The sequence below is a fragment of the Python bivittatus genome, unplaced genomic scaffold (assembly GCF_059951505.1).
Source record: "Python bivittatus isolate LINGU-HERP-01145 unplaced genomic scaffold, Pbiv_v1 ctg000850_np1212, whole genome shotgun sequence".
NCBI lineage: Eukaryota > Metazoa > Chordata > Lepidosauria > Squamata > Pythonidae > Python > Python bivittatus.
The window spans coordinates 40,935,382-40,955,082 of record NW_028277112.1 but is presented as its reverse complement, the minus strand read 5'-3'; the positions used below and the strand labels follow the sequence as shown (position 1 = coordinate 40,955,082).

The window sequence follows — 19,701 nt, the reverse complement described above, 5'->3', positions numbered from 1 at the left end:
GGAGAAGCGAGTAAACTGACGGAGAAGGACCGCCTCCTCCTTTCGCTTGACCCTGCCCGGAGGAGCAGGACAACCGAGGGAAAATATGAGGAAAAGAAAGCTCTGAAGGGTAGATTGCTAGTACTCAAGCAGGGGAACAAAAACGATTCTGTCCACCATCCCGCTTTCCATCCACACTCCGCTATACTTTCTTCACGAGTTTGCTTGCGTGTAGGAAATCCCTGGAGACATTTTAAGTTACTTATTCTTGTTTAAAAGTAATCGAGGGCGACTTCATAAAGTATAAAACGATATAATTATAGAGCCCTGACACAACCAACATTTCTAGGGTCTTATCCTGAGCGCCTTTCTTTAAAAGTAAATTGAATGGATATGAATGGACTGCAATCATTGGGAAGTGAAAGTATTCACTTTCACTCAGTAGTTAGTATCAATGCTTACGGTATTTACTTGGCAACAAATCCCACTGAGTTCAGTGAGGCTTACTTTCAGGTAAGTATGCATAGAAATGGCGTTTTTTTTTTTTTTTTTTGAGTAAGCAGGCACAGTACTGCATTGAGATGCATGTGTAGTTTAGATTGTAGTCTTGGAGATGACATCCATTGAAAATCTGCAAGGAAAAAAGTAAAAGTTGGCTCCATGAAACCGAAATAAGGGCCTCTTGAATTAATATTAGTTTTATATTGAATCCACCTGAAATTTCCAATTATGATCATGGAAAAAAAAAGATCCCCATCCAGCAATTTTTTGTGACACCATGGTGCAAAAATGTTAATCCTCCTGGTTATTTTTATACGGGATCCACATAAAACATCAGATCACATCTGTGTTCACAGACTATATTATAGCAATTAGAGCAGATGTTTTGGTGCCAGAGTTATATTTAAAAATGGGCGTAAGTGACAAATCTGCATGAATTCTCATGATCATCCTGTGGAATGCACCAGCAACTATTATAAAATCTTAGAAGATATCTTCCTCCAAGACTAAATCAGAGAAAGTATGAAGCAAAACCCTGGATCTGAGATACGGTTCTTTCAAATCATAATATTGTTTATGTAGGATCCAACTGAAACTATAGATCATACCATTAATAATATACCATGCCATAAAAATAATGGGTCTCCTATATCATAGAGCAATCATGAAATAAAATTCAAAAGTTTATATTGTTCCTTTTAAGAGAACAATATAAGCACATTCAGCGTGAACTTTGTTTGCCAAGGAGTATTACTACCACAGGGGGACGTGGTGGCGCAGCGGCTTAATGACGCTGAAAGTTGCCGGCCAGAAATGGTCGACGCTTCAGCGGTTCGAGTCCAGCCTTCACGTTAACAGGGTGAGCTCCTGTTTCCTCCCCAGTTCCTGTCAACCCAACAGTTCGAAAACTCACGTGAGTAGATAAATGGGGACTCTCACTCCGGTGGGAGGAAAAATGCCGGTGGCGCCTTGCAAAAGGAGTCGGGAGCAGTTGCCGGTAAGCGCGAAACTGCGCGCACCCGAAAAGGGTGCAAAGGAACGGAAACCCCGCCTCCTGTGCTCGCCAGCTGGGCTCTGCTCTAGGAAGGAGGCTCTGGCAAACCACTTCCGAAACAATTGCCTTGAAAACTGCAAGGACTCGTCCAAGCAGTCACTGCAGAGTCGGTAACGACTGAGCGCAGATTAAAAAAAAAAAAAATTACTACCATGGTGGTGGTTAACTTCTAAAATAGGGCTGCAATACTTTAGATGACCATTAGATGGCAAAGCAATACCGAAAATCCTATTATTTGTTTCCCCCAGTGGTCCTCCAGATTTTTGCAGCCCAGATTTGGGAGCCCTAAATTTTAAAGCTGTGGGTTTGCTTTTCAGGCAAATCAGAATTCTGGTGCTTTCCATTTTATAAATTAAGTTCTGCAAGCTACATACTTTGATTATTTATAGAAGAAAGGGTTGAATTCAACATGACTGTGCCCATGAAATGATGAGAAAACAATATAAGTTTTTCACAATTCCAGCTCAATAAGGCTTCATTGCAAATGTGGTGGTTGTATCTCACATTCTGGACATTTCCATAGTATTACATCATGGGAATTATTATCTTTCCCCTTCACTTACAATGAACAGATCAAAAAGTAGTTCCGGCCCCTTGGTGGAATGATTTTGAGGTTTGTTATCTTCCTCTATAGCATCAGTGGTCACCATGGAGACTAATGTGGCTAGCAAAGAATGAAGGCTGCAAAGGCTGCTTGCCTGCTGTTCATTTCTTTTATTGAGAGAATAAGCTAGGGAAAGCTTGGAGCTCTGAGAAGTAGTATAGAAGGAGTAAAGTGTTGGTCTCAGGATTAAGCTGTTATTAGTAATAATACACTGATCTGGAGTGAGTGTGAATATTCTGCTGTGAAGTGCCCTGCAATAGGAGAAATAATACAGGGTAATTTCAGATACAGTGGTCCCGTAGAAGTAGTGAAAATCCAGAATCATTTGAAGATGGAATTAGGCCCTCCAGATGTGATGGAACGCAAAGGAGCATTGACTTTGCGCTCCAATTCAGCATATTATGGGAGACCCACTCTTGTGCATCGCTGGTAAGAAAAAAGTATTATTGATAGATCTGATGTGATTTAAAATCATTCTTTTTTTTTTTAAACCACCAGATGCAACTAAGCCACAAAAGTGTCGTTTACTTTGTCTATTTTCAATATGAAGCTTAACAGTTCTGTTAGTAATATTGTTTGAAGCTGAATCTCTTTTTCAAATTTTTGTTTTTATTTTCTTTCTGATTTCAGATTCATTTAGAGACTTTAAAACTTTCTGAAAAGTTCTCTTGCATGGGACTTAGCTTGAAATAGAAATGTGATCAGCTCTGCATACATATTCATTTGGGTTTGATTATTGTACATTATCTCAGTAGTGTACATATTAGTAATTTTTAAAATAAAATTTTTATTACTATATTATTTCTTATGATTTAAAGGTTCTACAACAGAGAGACTGAACCTAAGGATTATGATATACATGAAATTAATTTGGGTTCTAAAAACTTATGTCAATCTACTTACTGGAGACTTGGAACCATGGATCAAGTAAGATAGCTACTTGTCTGTAATTTTCGCCCAGCATATTTGTTTGATATTTTGGTATGTAGTATTTATATTTATTTATTTACTTTATCAATATACCACCATGCAGCGTAGGGATTCATGGAAGACACCCATATATTGTTTTTAAGTTAATAAATATTGTGTAAAGGTTTTAGAGAACTCAGGATTGGTATTAAAACCACCTACATTAATATCAACTGGCACAAGAGTACCCCCAAAACCTGGATTGTGTGATTTGGTAGATATTTTATTATAGTTTAGTTGCAATGTTTATTTTCAGTCATGAAAAGAGAGCTTTGGGATGCTTTATTTATGAAGAGAGAATAATCAACTCCTTCTTTTATATATTATTTGATTTACTACTGGGCAGCCAAAAATTTGATGTTATAATAGAAAGAATAATGTATTTTTGTGATACATACCAACTGGCTTAAAAAATATTGATTGGATTAGAAATGCATAAATTTTAGGAGTAAAGACATACATCCAGGGTTCCAACAGAAATCAAGTGTTGATTATTAAAGTACTTTTTAAAGTTTTATTTTTGCACTGTGCTGGAACTCTTTAATGATTCCTTGCTCATATATTTACTCTTAGAAATGGATAACCACATATCAAGATCATCTGTCTTCTCCCTGTAGCAAAAAAGAATACAGGGAACAAGAGATTTGGAAACCTCTGCTGGATGAAGATGGTTTTCACACAATTATTGTTGACAGGTATTTCTGATATTTTTGCATCTATAATAATAATCAAATAATACTGAATATCATATAAAATATATCATGAATATCTTTTTTCTCCTCTTATTTCTTCCTACCTGTTTTCAAAAACATTGAGAGCAATTAATCCTGTATTTTAAGAATTAATTCATCTAATCTCTGATGTAGCTTACAGTTTATAAAAGTTCACAAAGCATTAAATAAAAAGGGAAAACAAAAACTGACATTAGTCATTATATTTATCCTGAAAACAACTACGAAGTTAATATGATTTTTTTACTGTTTGAAACAGTTTGGCACATTTCATCCAGTAGAGGGCAGTACAGCAATGCAATGTAAAGAAATGTAAAACCTCTGTATGTTAAAAAAATGATTTACATAAAAGATATAATAGTTTTCGCTAAGGTTGCACTCCCATACACTTTTTCCTTTGTAAATCCCAATGAACTAATTTTGACTTACGCCTGTCTGTCCGTCCATCCATCCATTTTGCATTGCCAATTGGATCTAAGATAAAGCTTACATTTTCTTTTAATTTTTCTTTCAGTCTGAAAGCTGTCTCTTTTTTTCCCTCAGGGAGACAGGACTACCTGAAACAGGTTTTGGTGCTGTATTGCCACGTCACCCTCCAGAGAAGTTTAAAATGTTTGTTGTATTATTATTATTATTATTATTATTATTATTATTATTATTATTATTATATCAATTTATTAGTAATTAGTTAAGTTCTACTATTAAGTTCAGATTTTATTGTGCCTTCATGTTGATGCTTGCTGAGACCTGTAACATGATCAAAATTCCTATATTTATATCTGATAACATTATCTTGGTACTTAAAAGTATCTGATAATTTTATTCTTGGCGTTACCAGAGCACTCAAACTTCTGTTTTAATTGTTTTAGTGTTTTTATTTTGCATTAGAAAACTGATAGTATCTCCCTTATTTTCAGTCAATGTAAGGAGAGCATTTTCATGCAGACCTCATGATTTCTCATTTACTTGTCTTGCTACTAATAATTAAACAATGCCTTGACATTTTCTTAAACACTTAGGAGATTCTGTTCTTAGGGAGCTTTGCCCACAACAGCCCACTGGATTTGTACTACAAAGCCAACATGCTGTAAACTCAAGTTTCACATGTCTCTGGTTGAACTTACTTGCAAACACATTCAGTGTTTTGGAGAAAGATGGGAGGGAATGGAAAGAAGGATCAGAAATGAAGGCAAAATTCTGTATGCTGATTTTTCCCACAGCTCCCTTGGGAGGTTTTCATTTGCTGGGCTGCTTGCTTGCAGCTGCTCCACTCAACAAAAAAACGCTACTGGGATGTTTGGCTTTTTACAGTGAGCTGCTGCTACTTTGCATTTGGTGTTGTGGCAGGAATGCTGGAAGCACATTCTTTTGCAAACTCAGGGCTTCCCTTGATTTGGTCATAGTGACCTCTTTTTGCCTGTTACTAAATTAGGTGAAAACAAAAATTTATAATCAGTGCACACCTCTAAGTGTCAAAGTATTTTTTGTTTGCACATTTGTTTCAACACTATGATAGTGTTGAAAGCTTTTGATTACTAACAGCATAATGACTAATTTACTATTCTATAAAATGGGAAACCAAATAAGCAGTATAAGAACCCTTGAAACAATTCTAAGGAACCAAGTACAGTGGTACCTCGGGTCACGAACGCTTCTGTTCACGACCAATTCAGGTCACGAACAGCTCCGTTCGCAAAATTTTGTTTCCGTTCGCAAACGCCGGATCAGGTGACGAACAGGATCCGCGGCCATTTTCCCTCCCGTGACACGTGGTTGTGGCTTCCTGCAGGGAGGGGGACTCTCCCTCCAAGCAATAACCGCCTCCCCACCCACCTTCCTGTCCTCCACGCCAGAAGTCGCCTTGAGCAAGGATAGCGTTCTCTCTCTTCGTACTGTATTTTGTTTCATATTTTTGCGGGTTTTTTTTAAAAAAACATATGGTTCAGAACGGATTAACCATAATTACATTGAACCTTATGGGAAAATTTGATTCGGGACACAACCAAAATCGGGTCACGACCAAATTCGGAGGGGTTAGAACGGATTAACCGTATTTACATTGAACCTTATGGGAAAATTTTATTCGGATCGCGACCAATTTGGGTCGCGACCAGAGTCGCGGAACGAATTAAGTTCATGAACCGAGGTACCACTGTACTTCTCAATTTTTTAAAACCAGTTCTGAAAATAAGAATAGAACCCATTGGTTCTGTACTAATCCACAAAGATGCTACAGAAATATATGTTATAGTATTAAAGGTCACTGCTAACAAGGGAATTAATAGGATTCCATATCTCTGTCCTGCTGTTAGAAATAATAAGGTGGGCTTGAAGCCAGGCTGAATCAAGAAAGTCATCTTCTAAGAGTGCCTAAAGTTGGTCAGCCTAACTTTCTGTAGTACAGCACCTTGTCCCCAAAAGTAGAGCTACCAGAACCTGGGTGCAGAAATTGAGATATCCACCAGATGGCAGCAATCTTTATTGCAATCTGGTAGTTGTCTGGATTTTTGAAGTCCAGATCTCCTAGCAGTAGAAAGAACAATAACTAGATTTTTGAAGCCATGGTGGGCTGCTGGAGCACAGAACAGCCCCCCCCCTTTTTCAACATCACTGACATTATTTTCTCCAGTAAGTGAGTAATGTTTGTAAGTTGGGCTGGAATTGTTGACCCATTCTGCTTCCGAAGTAGATGGAAGTATGATATAGTTGTATTTGCTCTAGGAATAATAATAAACAGATCAGAGGAAGAAAAGAAATAGAAAGCTGAGACAAGTCCAGCTGCCATAAGCTCCTTTCCCAGCTCTTGAAAGCTAGGTTTTATAATGCCTGCAAGAGATGGATCATCTGCCTTGATTGTAACTTTGAACTTGTTTCAAAAACTTAGTCACTGTCTTGGAACTGAATCTAAGTGAAGTCATCTTTCAAAGAAAAGGTGGTACAAAATGATCTTATTACAAGATGATAAGGATACGTTTTGTTTTATGCATTGGCATGGTCTCTTGCAAAACATGTACTAGTAACCACTAAAGGTTTTATCACAGGGCCTAACTAGAAGTGATGTGAGAAGCCACATTTATTGTACTCATGTTTCCTTCTTTCATATATCAAGTAGAGTACTGTGAGATCTAATTCCTACATCAGAATGAGTAGTATGTGACCAAAGAAGACAAACTCTCCAGTATTTTACCTTCTTATGCTTTATAACGTTGCACATCTTTCCCTAGCTATTTTCTAATACTAGAATTGAACTGAGAGCAGGTGAAGGAAGAGAGTAAAGAGAGATGAGATGAAAATTTGTCTGATACATATTCTTTTGGTACGCAGACCTATGAAAACTTTAAACATATCTCAAATACAACTTCATAAATCCTTGCATTGTGGTAGTTGTCCTATAGATCTGAAGAACTTGGCATAATTTTCATCTTGTCTTACTGTAGGGGGAGTAGAACATATATTCTGTTTCCTTGTAAGTCCTAGTGAGAACTTTCAGGCTGAAGATATAGAAATATTTAATTCAATGTAAATAGTGGGACTTCTCATATATATATACATAGTTTTCTTATTCAGAAACATTCACAACCATCTAGGAATACTCCAATCTGTCATTGTGTGTTATTTTAATTAATCAATTAGATGTTTGAAAATATTTATATTTTATATATTCAAATCCTATAGCATGTTTTCTCCAAATAAAATAAGAAAAGCTGACCTATATAGAAATAATTTATAACAGGGAGATAACAGTGGCCGGAGGATATTTTAATTGCTTTGGATACACTTGTGGAAAATTACTTTGGTTTTGATTTCTAAGGAACAGATTATCTATATTTTCAATTATTTTTAATGAGCTTGTAAAAATAGTAAAAAAAATAGTGTAGAGCTAGTCTTACTACATGGTTTATGTTTTACAGGTTTCTGGATACAACATACCGAATAGACTATGTTCCACCATATGACTATGGACCATATGTAAGTATATGGGAATAGAAAGAATATGGGAATACAAAGGTATGGCATGTCATGCAAAACATGATTTTAATAAGCAGCTTCTACTTGGCGACTATTGTGGCAATTGACACTGAGATATCAGTTGGAGCTCTATAATTAGGAGATTTTATTTTGAAAACAGTTAAGCGATGTTCAAAATATGTAGTACAATATTTGAATTGGCTTATCTTATGGGCATGTTAGTCTAAGTGTTGCCCTGCTATGTTTTCCAGTATTGTACAAAAGATGGATTTTGGGGCCATTTGGTGTTTTCTAAAAAAAAAAAAAAAGTGAATACATTTCCATTATTGTCTTCACAACTGATTGTGCAGTGACCAGAATGTCTGCGCCCCTCCTTTCCTCGCTCTCTTTAAGGGCCTTGCCCTTCCATTTTGAAAGAGGGCTCAGGTGCAGCAAAAATCATGGCAGTATTTGGAGAAAGAATGAAAAAAAAAAAAAGCTGGAAAAGAAAGAAGAATGGCAAAAAGAAGAAAAAGAACCAAATGAAAAGAGCTGAGTGTAGAGGAGAGCCTTGGTAATGGAAATGAGGCAGCTGCAGGGAAGAACAGCTGCAGCATAGCACCTTGAAGAGACATCAGGAAACTGGGCTGGGGACTGGGCAGCCTGGGGCCAGCAGATAGAGTGCCCTAAACATGGGAACATGGATGTACTTCCTGGATGTACTTCCTCCTGGATGTACTTCCATCCTAAACATAAAACATGGGAAATAGCAGAGCAGCGTCAGAAGCACCCCTGCCATCCCCAACCCTTAAATATCCAGAGGGGATCAGCCTCCATGATCAAGACAGCTTCAAGGAGTGAAGCTGAGGATCTGGAGTTTGGAATATCTTAGCACCCAACAAGCCACACAGGTGATTATGGGACAAGAGAGCTGGGGAGGACCAGGGATAGGCCTGAAGACCCAGAAGGACCAAAGAGTTACATTAAGGAGAAATCAAAGTACAAATAAAGCAGAATAGAACTATACAAACTCAAAGCTACAGGACTATGGACTGTACTAGAAACCATAGATAAGCTATATATGACTATAAATGATAGATAAGATAGAATATAAGGTAGAAGATGGAAATTAAAAAGCAAAATAGTAAAGTAGAAATAAAAGAATAATGGAAACCGTTTGCTGTTAAAAAGCTTTGGTTTGCATTATTTTTCTAGTACCATTTGTAAAAGAATGTATTTCCTTGTCTCTGTCTGGTATATCTCAAAATCAAACCTATGACAGTGATTCTTATTTGGATTACAAAATTGCATTGTACTGTTTATTGGCATTTACTTTTATGATTCTGAAAAATGTTAATTATATAATAAAACTCCTACAATTAAAAACATCAGGAGAACATTGTTGTGTTTCTCTGTGTATATGTATGATCTTTTAAAAAACGGAACATTTCATACTACACAAAGCCAGTAAATGAGGAGGGAAGCATATTGTTGCATGATGATTCAGCCTGGATTCCTTGTTTTATAAATTAGGGATCTAACAGGGTAAGAATGTGGCCATATTTTTTGTAACCATGGCAACCCAAAAAGAAAAATACATCTGCACATACAAACTTTAGCTCTTCTGATAGAAGATCTCCTTCACTCACACATCCTTGGAACATTTTGTTCTTATTAAACACAGGAACATTAGCTTCCCCGAACTGTAAATGTATTTCTTTTAAGGTAATGTATAAAAAAGTATTTCCCATCTTTTGCTTTCCTGACGTGTCTTTTAGTAGTCCTTTGGTTGGGCAGCCTCTGTCTTTTTCCAGCCTAATTCCAGTGAATTAGGTAATTCACTATTTCATAATTTTTGTCCCTATACATTCTTACTTCTTAATCCACTGCTTCTATTTTTCATTTTCCTTTAGCTACTTGCCTCCTGAGTCTCCTAGACATTGGATACCTTGCTTCCTTGAACTCCTGGATGTACTTTCATGTCGCCTCCCAGCCTCCTCAACCTCTATGCTCTTCCATTACCCAAGCCTTTCTGCCATCCCTTCTAGCCAAAGAAAAAAGACCCATCTGCCCCTAAGCCCTTTGCAATTCTTTTTGCAAAACCTGCTTTTCTCATGAATGGTGAATGTTACAGCTGACTCTTCCAGTTTTGTATTGGATCTGGTTTTATTTATTTATTTAATTAGGTTTTAGAAGGCTGCTCAACTCCAAAATGAGTCTGAGCAACTTACATAGTTAAAAAAGGAAAAAACAGAAACTAAGAATAAAAAGAAACAGTAAAAAGAGAAAACGACATAAAACAGAAATTAAGAATAAAAAGAAATGGTAAAAAAGAGAAAATGACGTACATGTTCAGACAAAATCACCCCCCCCCCCAGTCTCCCCTTGTAGAGTGGGAGCCATGCAAGAGGCCAGGCACAATGCAACAGAGAAGGGGTGCTTTGAGTCCTAGATCACATTGTTTAATTTGCTTATATCAGCTTTGATTTCTCTTTCATTAGAACTAAATCTAAATCAGGACACAATAAAACAAATCAATAAACAATATAAAATTACCTAGGTTAGTGCAGTACAATGTCTTTCAAGAGCTAGGTCAGGAAGCTTTCTGAATGAACTAGACTGTAGATCCATGTCATTCAATATATCTACAGTGGGATGCAGGGCATCAGGAGGTCACAATGTAAGCTCTGCTGCTTTTCACATGGGTGGTAACATTGCATGAATACCCAACGGGGCAGAGCTGATTGTGCAACACTTCAATCCTCTTGTTGCCATTCTTATGAAAGCAGCAAGAGCTGCCAACTGATTCAGCCTTTTCAGTTCTATGTGGAGACACCAGGGATAAAACAGGGACCTCCCATTTTGTTCCTACAGGCCCCAGCTGAGATAATCCCTCTATAGTTGCCATCACAATACTACCAAGAGTCATTTTGCTAATTGAGCTTTGAAGATTCAAGTACATGATCTATCTTTCAATAGCTACCACCAGTAATTATTATCAATAATTATTTATTAACTTGGCAATGTCCATATCTTGGTCTCCAAAGAAACTCAGCCAGAAAATATATACTATCTGGTTGTTTATTGATAAAAATACAAAACTACATAAAATACAAGTTGTATACAAAATATAGGAAAAAACACATCTTCTCATAAATTCAGCATCCAAGACTTATCTACAAACATAAAGTCTCTAGTCAAAAACTCTCAGAGAAGAGGTACACTACTTGGTTATTAGTTACAACTACATAACCCATAAAACTACTTAACTGCATGGTGGCTAACGCTAAAACAACTGCGAGGCTGGGCATACAATGCTCCAGTTATATTGCCACTCCATACCCCCCCACTGGGTAACTAGCATACCCACGCCAATAGGTGGCAGTAATTAGCAGTATACGTGCACAACACACAATAACAAGCTTTTTCATAATCCATGTAGCCATAATATTGTTGTACAGATAACGGGATGAATCTCTTCCCATGAGAAACTCCTGACAATCCCTACTATTGGTAGTTACATGTGTGGATGTTATATTGCAGAATTTGTAGCTGTGTGTGGCAGGAATTTTTTAATTATTATTATTATGTTGCATCAAGTCACTATCAACTCTTAGCAACCACATGATGGATTTTCTCCAGGAGGATGTCTCCAACCTGTTCCTTCAGGGCTTCCAATGGTGCATCCATTGCCACTGTAACTGAGTCCATGCAGCTTGCTGCTGGTCATCTTCTATTTCCTCCCACTTTTCCCAGCATTATATACTTTTCCAGAGATGTAGGTCTTTGCAGAGTCCAAAGTACTTTGAGCCTGGTCATTTGGGCCTTGAGTGAATACTCTGGGTTGATTTGTTCAATGATCCATCAGTTTGTTTTCTTGGCAGTTTACAGTATTCTCAGGAGTCTTCTCCAGCACCAAGTACAAAAGCGTCAATACTCTTTCTATCCTGCTTCTTTAAAGCCTTGGCAGGAAACTACAGAACTCTTATTAATCCATTCACCTATGATTTAAGGAAAGTTTGCTTTCTATTTGCCATTGGTTAGAGTTTTCCCCCTTAATTGTTATTGATTGAGGAAATTTTATCTTTTACTGATTTTAGAGGCTTTAACTATACAAATTAAAACATTTAGAAAACTATTTACCTAAATAGCAGAATCACTATGTTACTAGTATTTAGAATTCCCCTTTTCTATTTTAAACAGGATACATACATTCTTATAGAAAAATAATGAAGCTTTCAAAAAGGCCACTTATTTACTATGAAATAATATTTTTCTTATATAATTTATAAGAAATGAAAATTTTGTGAATATTTTTTCCAATAATTGTGGCATTTAAAAAAAAAATTTGGTCTGTGCATCACTTAAGTCCTAAGCAAGAATAATACATTTTATGTTCTATAAAAATTCTTCTCTTTTAATTTACTGGTCAGACAAACATAGGCACTACCAGATCATTTTCCCAAAATAAGTAACTTGTAATGAAAGTATAAACTGAACCTGAAAATAAGAGTTCAGTTCTTAGCATGCTTACCTGAAAGTTAAGAGCGCCAAAATAACATGGGCTTCAATCACTGAGGAAACGAAGCAGTGCAGATGGAGTGGGTAGCCCTGCTTGTTCCAGGAAGCGGTGTTCCAGAAGTTAGAAAACCCCAGTCTTGAAGCACAGCACGAAAGTAAAGGCTTCATTCACTGTGGGCTGAGGGTGTTTGATGATGACACAGTGCACTCATGTCCTTGAGAAACATTAGGGGGCTGTTTTCATGCTGAGCCAAATGACATGCAGATGGGATCGATCATGTGAAAGATACAGCGATTTTTCTTTCTGAAATTTACATGCACACTAAACTTGATCCTTTTTCGCCAACTTTAAAAAAAAACTTTCATTTTATTCTACAGCCCGAACCACCTGATCTCAACCCTTCACCTGCTATGAAATAATAGCTATTCTACTGATGTAACTGTTTAACTTAAATAATGTTCAGATTAACTGGTTCAAGCATTTCTCTTCAGCAACAATTGCATATAGGGTCATTTTTCCTTTTCTTTTCAAGTGCATGCCTACTGAAATAATGTGATAATGTGATACGTGCTTGTTAGCTAGTACTGATTTTTTTCCATAAAAACTTCAAGATATATAAGATGCTGTTTCCATGCAAATTGAAAGCCTTTTGTGTGTCTATGGGAAACAGCAGTATAACAATATTTCCATCTGAAGGCACTCTCTGCAGCTGTAATGTTTCAGATCCCTAGGACTTTGAATATATAAGGGTTTTCATTGGAATGGAAACTTTAAAAATTTCCCTTTCCAGCAGCTGCTTTGCAACATTTAGGGGTGTTTTTTTTTTTTTTTTTGGTGCCTTCGAGTCAGTTTTTGACTCCTGGCAATTGCCTGGACAAGTCCCTGCAGTTTTTTTTTGGCAAGGTTTCAGAAGTGGTTTGCCATTCCCTCCTTTCTAGGACTCAGAGAGAGAGTGATTGGCCCTAGTCACCCAGCTGGTTTCATGCCTAAGGCAGGACTGAAACTCATGGTCTCTGGGTTTCTAGCCTGGTGCCTTAACTACTACACCAAACTAGTATCAGCAAATTAATGGATCTTCTGAATTAAACCTGGTATCAATGCTTGGAATTATGATTTCCCAGCTATGCTGGGGCCCATCTGCTTCCATAGACGATTCAATAGAAGAGAATATATGTAGCTCGAAGTTGAACTGTGGAGTCCTTGGTGCTTTCTGAGCTTGGTTGTTTGCTTCTAGATGTTTCATTACCCGACTAGGTAACATCATCAGTGCTGGTGAATGTGGGGTTTGCTCCCTGTTTATATCCCTAGCATTTTAAGATTTAGCTTGGTCTAGGATGTTCACAGCTTCCCAGTTGAAACTATGGTAGAGTCTGTCCATGTGTTGTGAGATTAAGGAGTGTAACAACCACTATGTAGGACAGACAGGCGGAAGACTAGCAGAGTGCATCCATGAACACCAACTAGCAATTGGAAGACATGATGAAAACTCCTTAATCTCACAGCGCAAAGGGGCTTCTTGGCGCGCTATGTCTCTGGGGCTCCAAGAAGCCCCTGAGCTACATCACAATGCAGAGTCCTTCGCAGCATGAAGCCCATCCCCAACCTGGCCCAGCAGTGTGGTGCGAAGTTGCAGCTGCCCCAGCCTAGTCCCAGCTGCAGTCACCCTTGCAACCCTGCACTCTGAGGACCCTGCCGCCCTGCGCTCCACCCTCCCAGCTGACCTTCACCATCTTCTTGCTCCTGCTGATGATGAGGTGTGCCTGGCCTGGCCTTTTGTGAGGCAGCTGCTGGCCACATGAGGCCATCTTCCCCAGGTCTCATGAGGAAACGGCCATATGCAACCTGGGGAAGAAAGTCCTGTGTGGCCAGTAGCTGCCTCACAAAAGACCAGGCTAGGTATGCTTGACAGGGCAGCAGGGGCCACGGAATGCAGGGGCCAAAAGGGCATCGAGGGGGGAAGATAGGTAGGTGGGGGAGTTGAAGTGCCCCTGTGGTTGTAAGTGTGGGCAGGCTGCCAAGTGCCTGAACTTTGATCTCATGAGTGTGAGGGTGCTGCAACAGCCATAACTTTGGGGACCGGTCATAAGTCCCTTCGTTCAGCACTGCCACAACTTTGACCAGTCGCTGAACGAATTAAGTTGAGGACTACCTGCCTTGGCAACTGCAACACTTCCCAGGGCAAGAGGGAATACAAGGGGTGGCAGCAGTGTAGAGGACAGACCCATAACAAGGATCTAGTTTGGAATGGAGGGTATTGGCAGCACTAAAGATCCACTTAATCCTTGTGTGAAGTCTATTTTTGTGATTATTAAAATTGGCTCTTAAACTATAGTCACTTTTATTAAATGTTACATAATATATCTTATGAGATCTTATAAGTATCTAGTATGATATATCTATCATCTTAATGATAGATAGAGGCCATGACTAAGAGAACCCTGTATTCTTCATAGGAAGCAAAGATTTGGCAAACAGGGTTGTATTATGTAATATTATAATCTGTTCTTTTAGACACTGAAAATCATATGCATTAGACATGAGTACAGATTTGCTGTTCTGGGAAAATCTGTTTAAAAATGTTGCCACACACATAGCTTTTCGCATGCACATTTCTGAATTTGAGCCAAGTGATTTAATAAAGTGTTATTGGAAGAGAAATGTATCAACTGATTAAATTTATTTTTGGTATACAGTACTGCCTTTGTTAAAGTTTGCTCCTCAGAACTTTCTTTTGAGTAATAACATATGCTAATATCTTTTGCTTAGGTTATACCTGATACAGGTGGATACTCTGTAGTACATAGAAAATGTCATTCTCAGTTTACTGACACAGCAGATTACAGAAGACATGGGATCAACACATGGCAAGATGAAAGTGGAGTATATGCTAACGCAGATCTAAAGCAGAAAGTATTTCCTGTAACTAATCCTATACCAATAAATGTGGAAGAAGCTAATTCTTAAGCATTAATAGTGACTCTACAAAATTAAAATCTATTCATATATATTAATTTTTGTTAATGGAATTATTCCCTTAAATAGCACTGCGGCTTTTATAATATTTAGTTTGAGCACCAATCTGTAAGTTTGTACAAAGGAATCTTAAATTGGAACTGTGTTACTTTTGCCTGCTACTTGATTTTAAAAATACTCCAAATACCAACAACTTAATTCTTTATAACTGGTACCAGTACTGGATGAGATATGGGACTTTTCAGCACATGACACAGAGCAGTAGTTCTTTCCTATTTTGTGTGCAAGGATATAAACAGTTTTATTTTCAGCATAAGTATTTGTGGTCTTCTTTGACAACTGCTTTGACATTACAGTAGTTACACAGTTTAAAAAGTTGCATGAATTATTTACAAAAGTAAGCCTTGGTATGCACAGGCTTAGACTTCAGGCTTGCAGTGCCTGAAAGAACCTAATTACTAATCAGCTGACTCAGAAATAAAAGTTTAAGCAAAGACTATATTACAAATGATTTCAAGAAAGCACTGTAATTCTTTTTGAAAGATTCCTTTTGATGTTGATCCAAAATCTATTAATGCAGCATTTTTTAGCCTTCTTAAATAAATCACTGATGCTACTGGAGTGTATGAGATCTTTTTCACAAAACAAAAATATAGCCAACATGCTTCTCTAATGAAAGGCCAGTGCTAATTTATCTCACACTATCTAAAATTACTGCATCAGTGCATTGAAGAACTTGACCAGCTGAAGAATACTTTATAATAATCTCAAATGTAGGTAAAATTATACTGTATTTTTAAGAGATTTATAGTGTTTTTTCCATTAATTCCAAGTACTGATTTTAGGGATCCAAAAAAGGCCAACAGGAACTGGGCAGATTCCAGCCTCCAACTGTTTCATTTCTGTGGTCATCACTGAAGCACCCCAATGTATGCATACAGCAAGTCTTGTGTTGGGAGAAGATGGAAAGCACCAGCTGCAAACTAAGTTCAATGATCTCAGTTATGGGCTGTGGGTAAGATGAAGGCTGTGTCAGTAGGCTATGCCTTTAAAGGATATGTAGTGACAGATCTTCAAGGTAGAGTTAGGGGAATATGTGGTTGTGTTCAAAATAAGTTCAGTAACTTCAAATGTGTTGTTACTGAAGATAATTAAGTCAGAAAACAAATCTTCAATGCTTGAGAACAAATTTTGTATAATTATTCAGTTAGAGAAAAGTGAGAGAAAACATTCTGTATTTTAAAGTGAGTATTGCTTTAGTTCCATGTCACCTCAGTAATGTATATGATATGTGGCAACTTCTAATCACAGATTTAGTTCAGATTACTGCTGCCTGTTCACATCTGTCTATTGGTGCTAATATAGGAAAGAACATTTGGTATTTTCTGATTAAAATTTTATAAATTACCAAGGCAATACATCACTGAAGTTTGACAAAGCAATTTCTTCAGTCATAAATAAGCTTGGGCCAAAGGATTACACCCTCATACACAGTGTACATAAATAAGCTTTATGATAAGGAGTGTTATACTAAAAATATTTTGTGTGTGCTTTTAGCCAAAATGATGATGATGATGATGAAGAAGAATATGTTAAGTGTGGAACAAACTATTCTTAAGTGTTGTTTGTGCCTATTTCCTTAGCAACTATCCCCTCTGATCTCTGTATTTGCATTATGTGGTACTACACTGTGTTTATTATATACTTCTGACAGTATAATTAAAGAACAGTATACAGTGGAATTAAAGCATGATGCTTTCTGCCCAGCACTTTTACTCCCAAACTCAACTCTTTCTAGTGGATAGGCTGGGTTCATATACTGTGCTTAATTGAGCCTTATTGAGCTGTAATTCTAAAAAATATATATTGTTTTCTTGTCATTTCATAGGCACAGTCATGTCGAATTTAACTCTTTCTTCTATAAATGATCACAGTATGTATCTTGCTGTATTTAATAGTATTGGTGCCATAATGAAGAAAAGAAGAATAGACCAAATAATGCTTCTTTCTTCTTCCATTTGCTACAACTCCTCTTTAAATCACCCTGTCACTGCTTTACAACTAAGCAGTGTCCAATCACATCTGCTATAATTAGGACTTGAGACTAGATGACTTTTTCTATTTGGATAGGGTTACCAAGTATAACACTTGGAAATGACATATTAGTTGTAATCATTATGTGCCTGTATTAACTGTAGGATACAGGTAAAACAGGATTTATGAAAAGCCAAGGCACAGCAAATAATGATAATTTTTAAAGGAAGCTAAAGTTTGAAGTTGAAAAAGCATCCTGGAAAACTATATTTCCTGAGCTACATATATTCTCTTCCATTAATACTATGTTCATACTGTGCCAGAAAACTACATGGACATGTCTATGAAGTTACCAAGAATTCAGTTTAGCTAAAGGGCATCTTTGCCCTTTAATTTTGACAGAGTTAACAACCCTAAACAGGAGTGTCACCAGGGATCCAAAAAGTCAAGAACCAAAGCCCTGCCCCTTTTCTATGTGCATTGCAACACATGTTAAAAAAAGGTGGGGCTTCAATTGTATGGTTGTGGCCACCACTTGACTTTTTGGACCCTCCCTGCAGACATTCCTGAACATAAAGTAGAAATTTCTGCTTGCAGGTGAAGATGAAAAAAGCAGAGAAGCTCATAAAATGAATTCTCAGTTCAAGTGGCAGCTATGCACCAGCTGGATTTGCATGAACATTTCCATGCTTTTCAAATGTGGAAGAATAGTGTCTGGCATCTACATTTATGGGCTTTTACATAGAGTGCTACTCTCAACTACTGCTTAGTGGGAATTAAACTTAATCACAATGCACTAGAATTACTTTCACAATTATCAAATCATTAGAAATGTACAGCTCTTGCCCAAACTCAGTGCTATCTAACATTGCAACTGTAATAAAATAAGGCTGTAGGAGAATTATTTCTCATCTCAAAATTACCTTGTGTTAATCAATCCCCTTTTCTCATGTGTTAAATTAAAACACTAAGCATATTTCTCAGGATCATGATATGATGATAAAAATTCCCCATCAACCTGCATATTTCTGTAACTAATACCAGGCACAGAAACAGAAACGGAAAATTCACAGCTTGATGGCATCAGTCTGGGAAATAAGTTATGCAGGTTTTAGAATTGGGAACAGTATTTGTTACCATAGCAAGGCCTATTGTTACCATTAATTTGATCAGTTTCAAACCTTTCTCAGTTTCCTTGCTTCTACTTTGTGTGCAATTCTTATTTCTCTTTGCATTGTCAGTTGGAAATAAAATATTTTTTAATTATTGTGTAAATAATATGGGAAGGCCACCCTGAATTGCATCTTTCCTTTCAAAGTATAATGGCTTCAAAGCCTCATAGACTTGCCCTTCTCCAAACAGGCTTGTCACTTTTTTGGAAAGATGGTTACAGAAAAAAAGGCCAGCTTTATGACAATCCCATTTGCTCTACTAGGCCATTTGTTATTAAGGAGGAGAATGGAAAAATGTTACATATAAATGTTTTGCTATTCATAGCGCTGGGCTCAAAAATAAATGCTAAAGAAAAGCCAAGTGATTTGTTTTAAGCACTGCAGGATGACATTTGGAATCTGCCACTGTTGTATATATTTCTGGTTTGCATAAGGAAGTGAAGCTGAGAGCTGAGTTAGTCAAAACACTGCTAATGGAATCCACAATGTTATTCAGTATTTATTTAAAATTCCCAGAAATTCCAAGACAACATACAACTGATATTTTTACAATTATTTAACTGCTTGTGACATTTTCATTTAAATAAGAATTCAGTTAATATGGTTCACTTAAAAAATATATGAATTGCTGTTATATACTCAGCAGTATAGACTTTTCTGTTTGATAGGGTTGCTTTCTTTTAACCGGTGGCATGTTACTTTAATGTTGCAACCCTAAGTACAATGACCCGAGAGTAATCACTCCATGGAGTTTACATTCTTTTAGTTATATATAGGATAAACAGACTTAATACTGTGGTCTCTTATGTAGTGACTCTGAGCACTGTTGTGCCTATGGACACACTCTCTAGCATTTTAATTGGGAGGCTTCCAGATGAAGCAACAGTCTCTAGGGCCATCTAAGGGGAGGGGGGTTGGGGAGTCAATATGAAATGAGGAATTGCCTGTGTACCATGTCTTGCCTTTGAAGGCTGGGTGGGAAGGGAGACAAACTTTAATTGGCTTTATTTTGGAATGTGTTTTGCTGATTGGCCATGGCTATGGTCACATGATCAAATTAGCTATTGCACCAATTAACTGATTCACCCCCCATGTACCAGCAGCACATGATTGCTGATGACCAAGTCAACCAGGGAGCAGCCATGATCTAGATCTCTCTAGTGCTCTGAAGGAGGCTGGGCACATCCTGCCTCCCTCCCCACAAACTGAAGGGA

The 19,701-nt window shown here is 37.4% G+C and overlaps 1 protein-coding gene and 1 long non-coding RNA gene across 3 annotated transcripts in view; one reads left to right on the top strand and one right to left on the bottom strand.

Moving 5' to 3' along the window:
• The first annotated feature begins 7 nt into the window (after window positions 1-7).
• Window positions 8-15,539, top strand: CFAP95 (cilia and flagella associated protein 95). 2 transcript variants are annotated; one of them, XM_025171209.2, is made up of 6 exons: window positions 8-492; window positions 2,957-3,065; window positions 3,681-3,802; window positions 4,382-4,450; window positions 7,750-7,807; window positions 15,075-15,539. In XM_025171209.2, the coding sequence occupies exons 1-6, from the start codon at window positions 434-436 to the stop codon at window positions 15,270-15,272; spliced, it is 615 nt and encodes a 204-aa protein (XP_025026977.1). In that variant the 5' UTR covers window positions 8-433; the 3' UTR covers window positions 15,273-15,539. The 2 variants fall into 2 exon arrangements, with proteins under 2 accessions (XP_025026977.1, XP_087986608.1); XM_088130482.1 differs by lacking the exon at window positions 8-492 and adding an exon at window positions 2,380-2,567.
• Window positions 10,215-19,701, bottom strand: part of LOC112543021 (uncharacterized) — a 42,338-nt gene continuing 32,851 nt past the window's right edge. The window contains exon 3 of the long non-coding RNA XR_015793895.1: window positions 10,215-12,611. This is a non-coding gene — a long non-coding RNA (uncharacterized LOC112543021). The remainder of the gene's footprint in view (window positions 12,612-19,701) is intronic.

What these genes read in the sequence shown, in the direction of transcription:
- CFAP95 (XM_088130482.1), top strand. Translation starts at nt 2,470, where the DNA reads ATGGAATTAGGCCCTCCAGATGTGATGGAACGCAAAGGAGCATTGACT. An exon ending in CCTCCAGAGAAGTTTAAAAT is followed by an intron (nt 4,451 to 7,749) that starts GTTTGTTGTATT and finishes TATGTTTTACAG; the next exon opens with GTTTCTGGATACAACATACC. An exon ending in CATATGACTATGGACCATAT is followed by an intron (nt 7,808 to 15,074) that starts GTAAGTATATGG and finishes TCTTTTGCTTAG; the next exon opens with GTTATACCTGATACAGGTGG.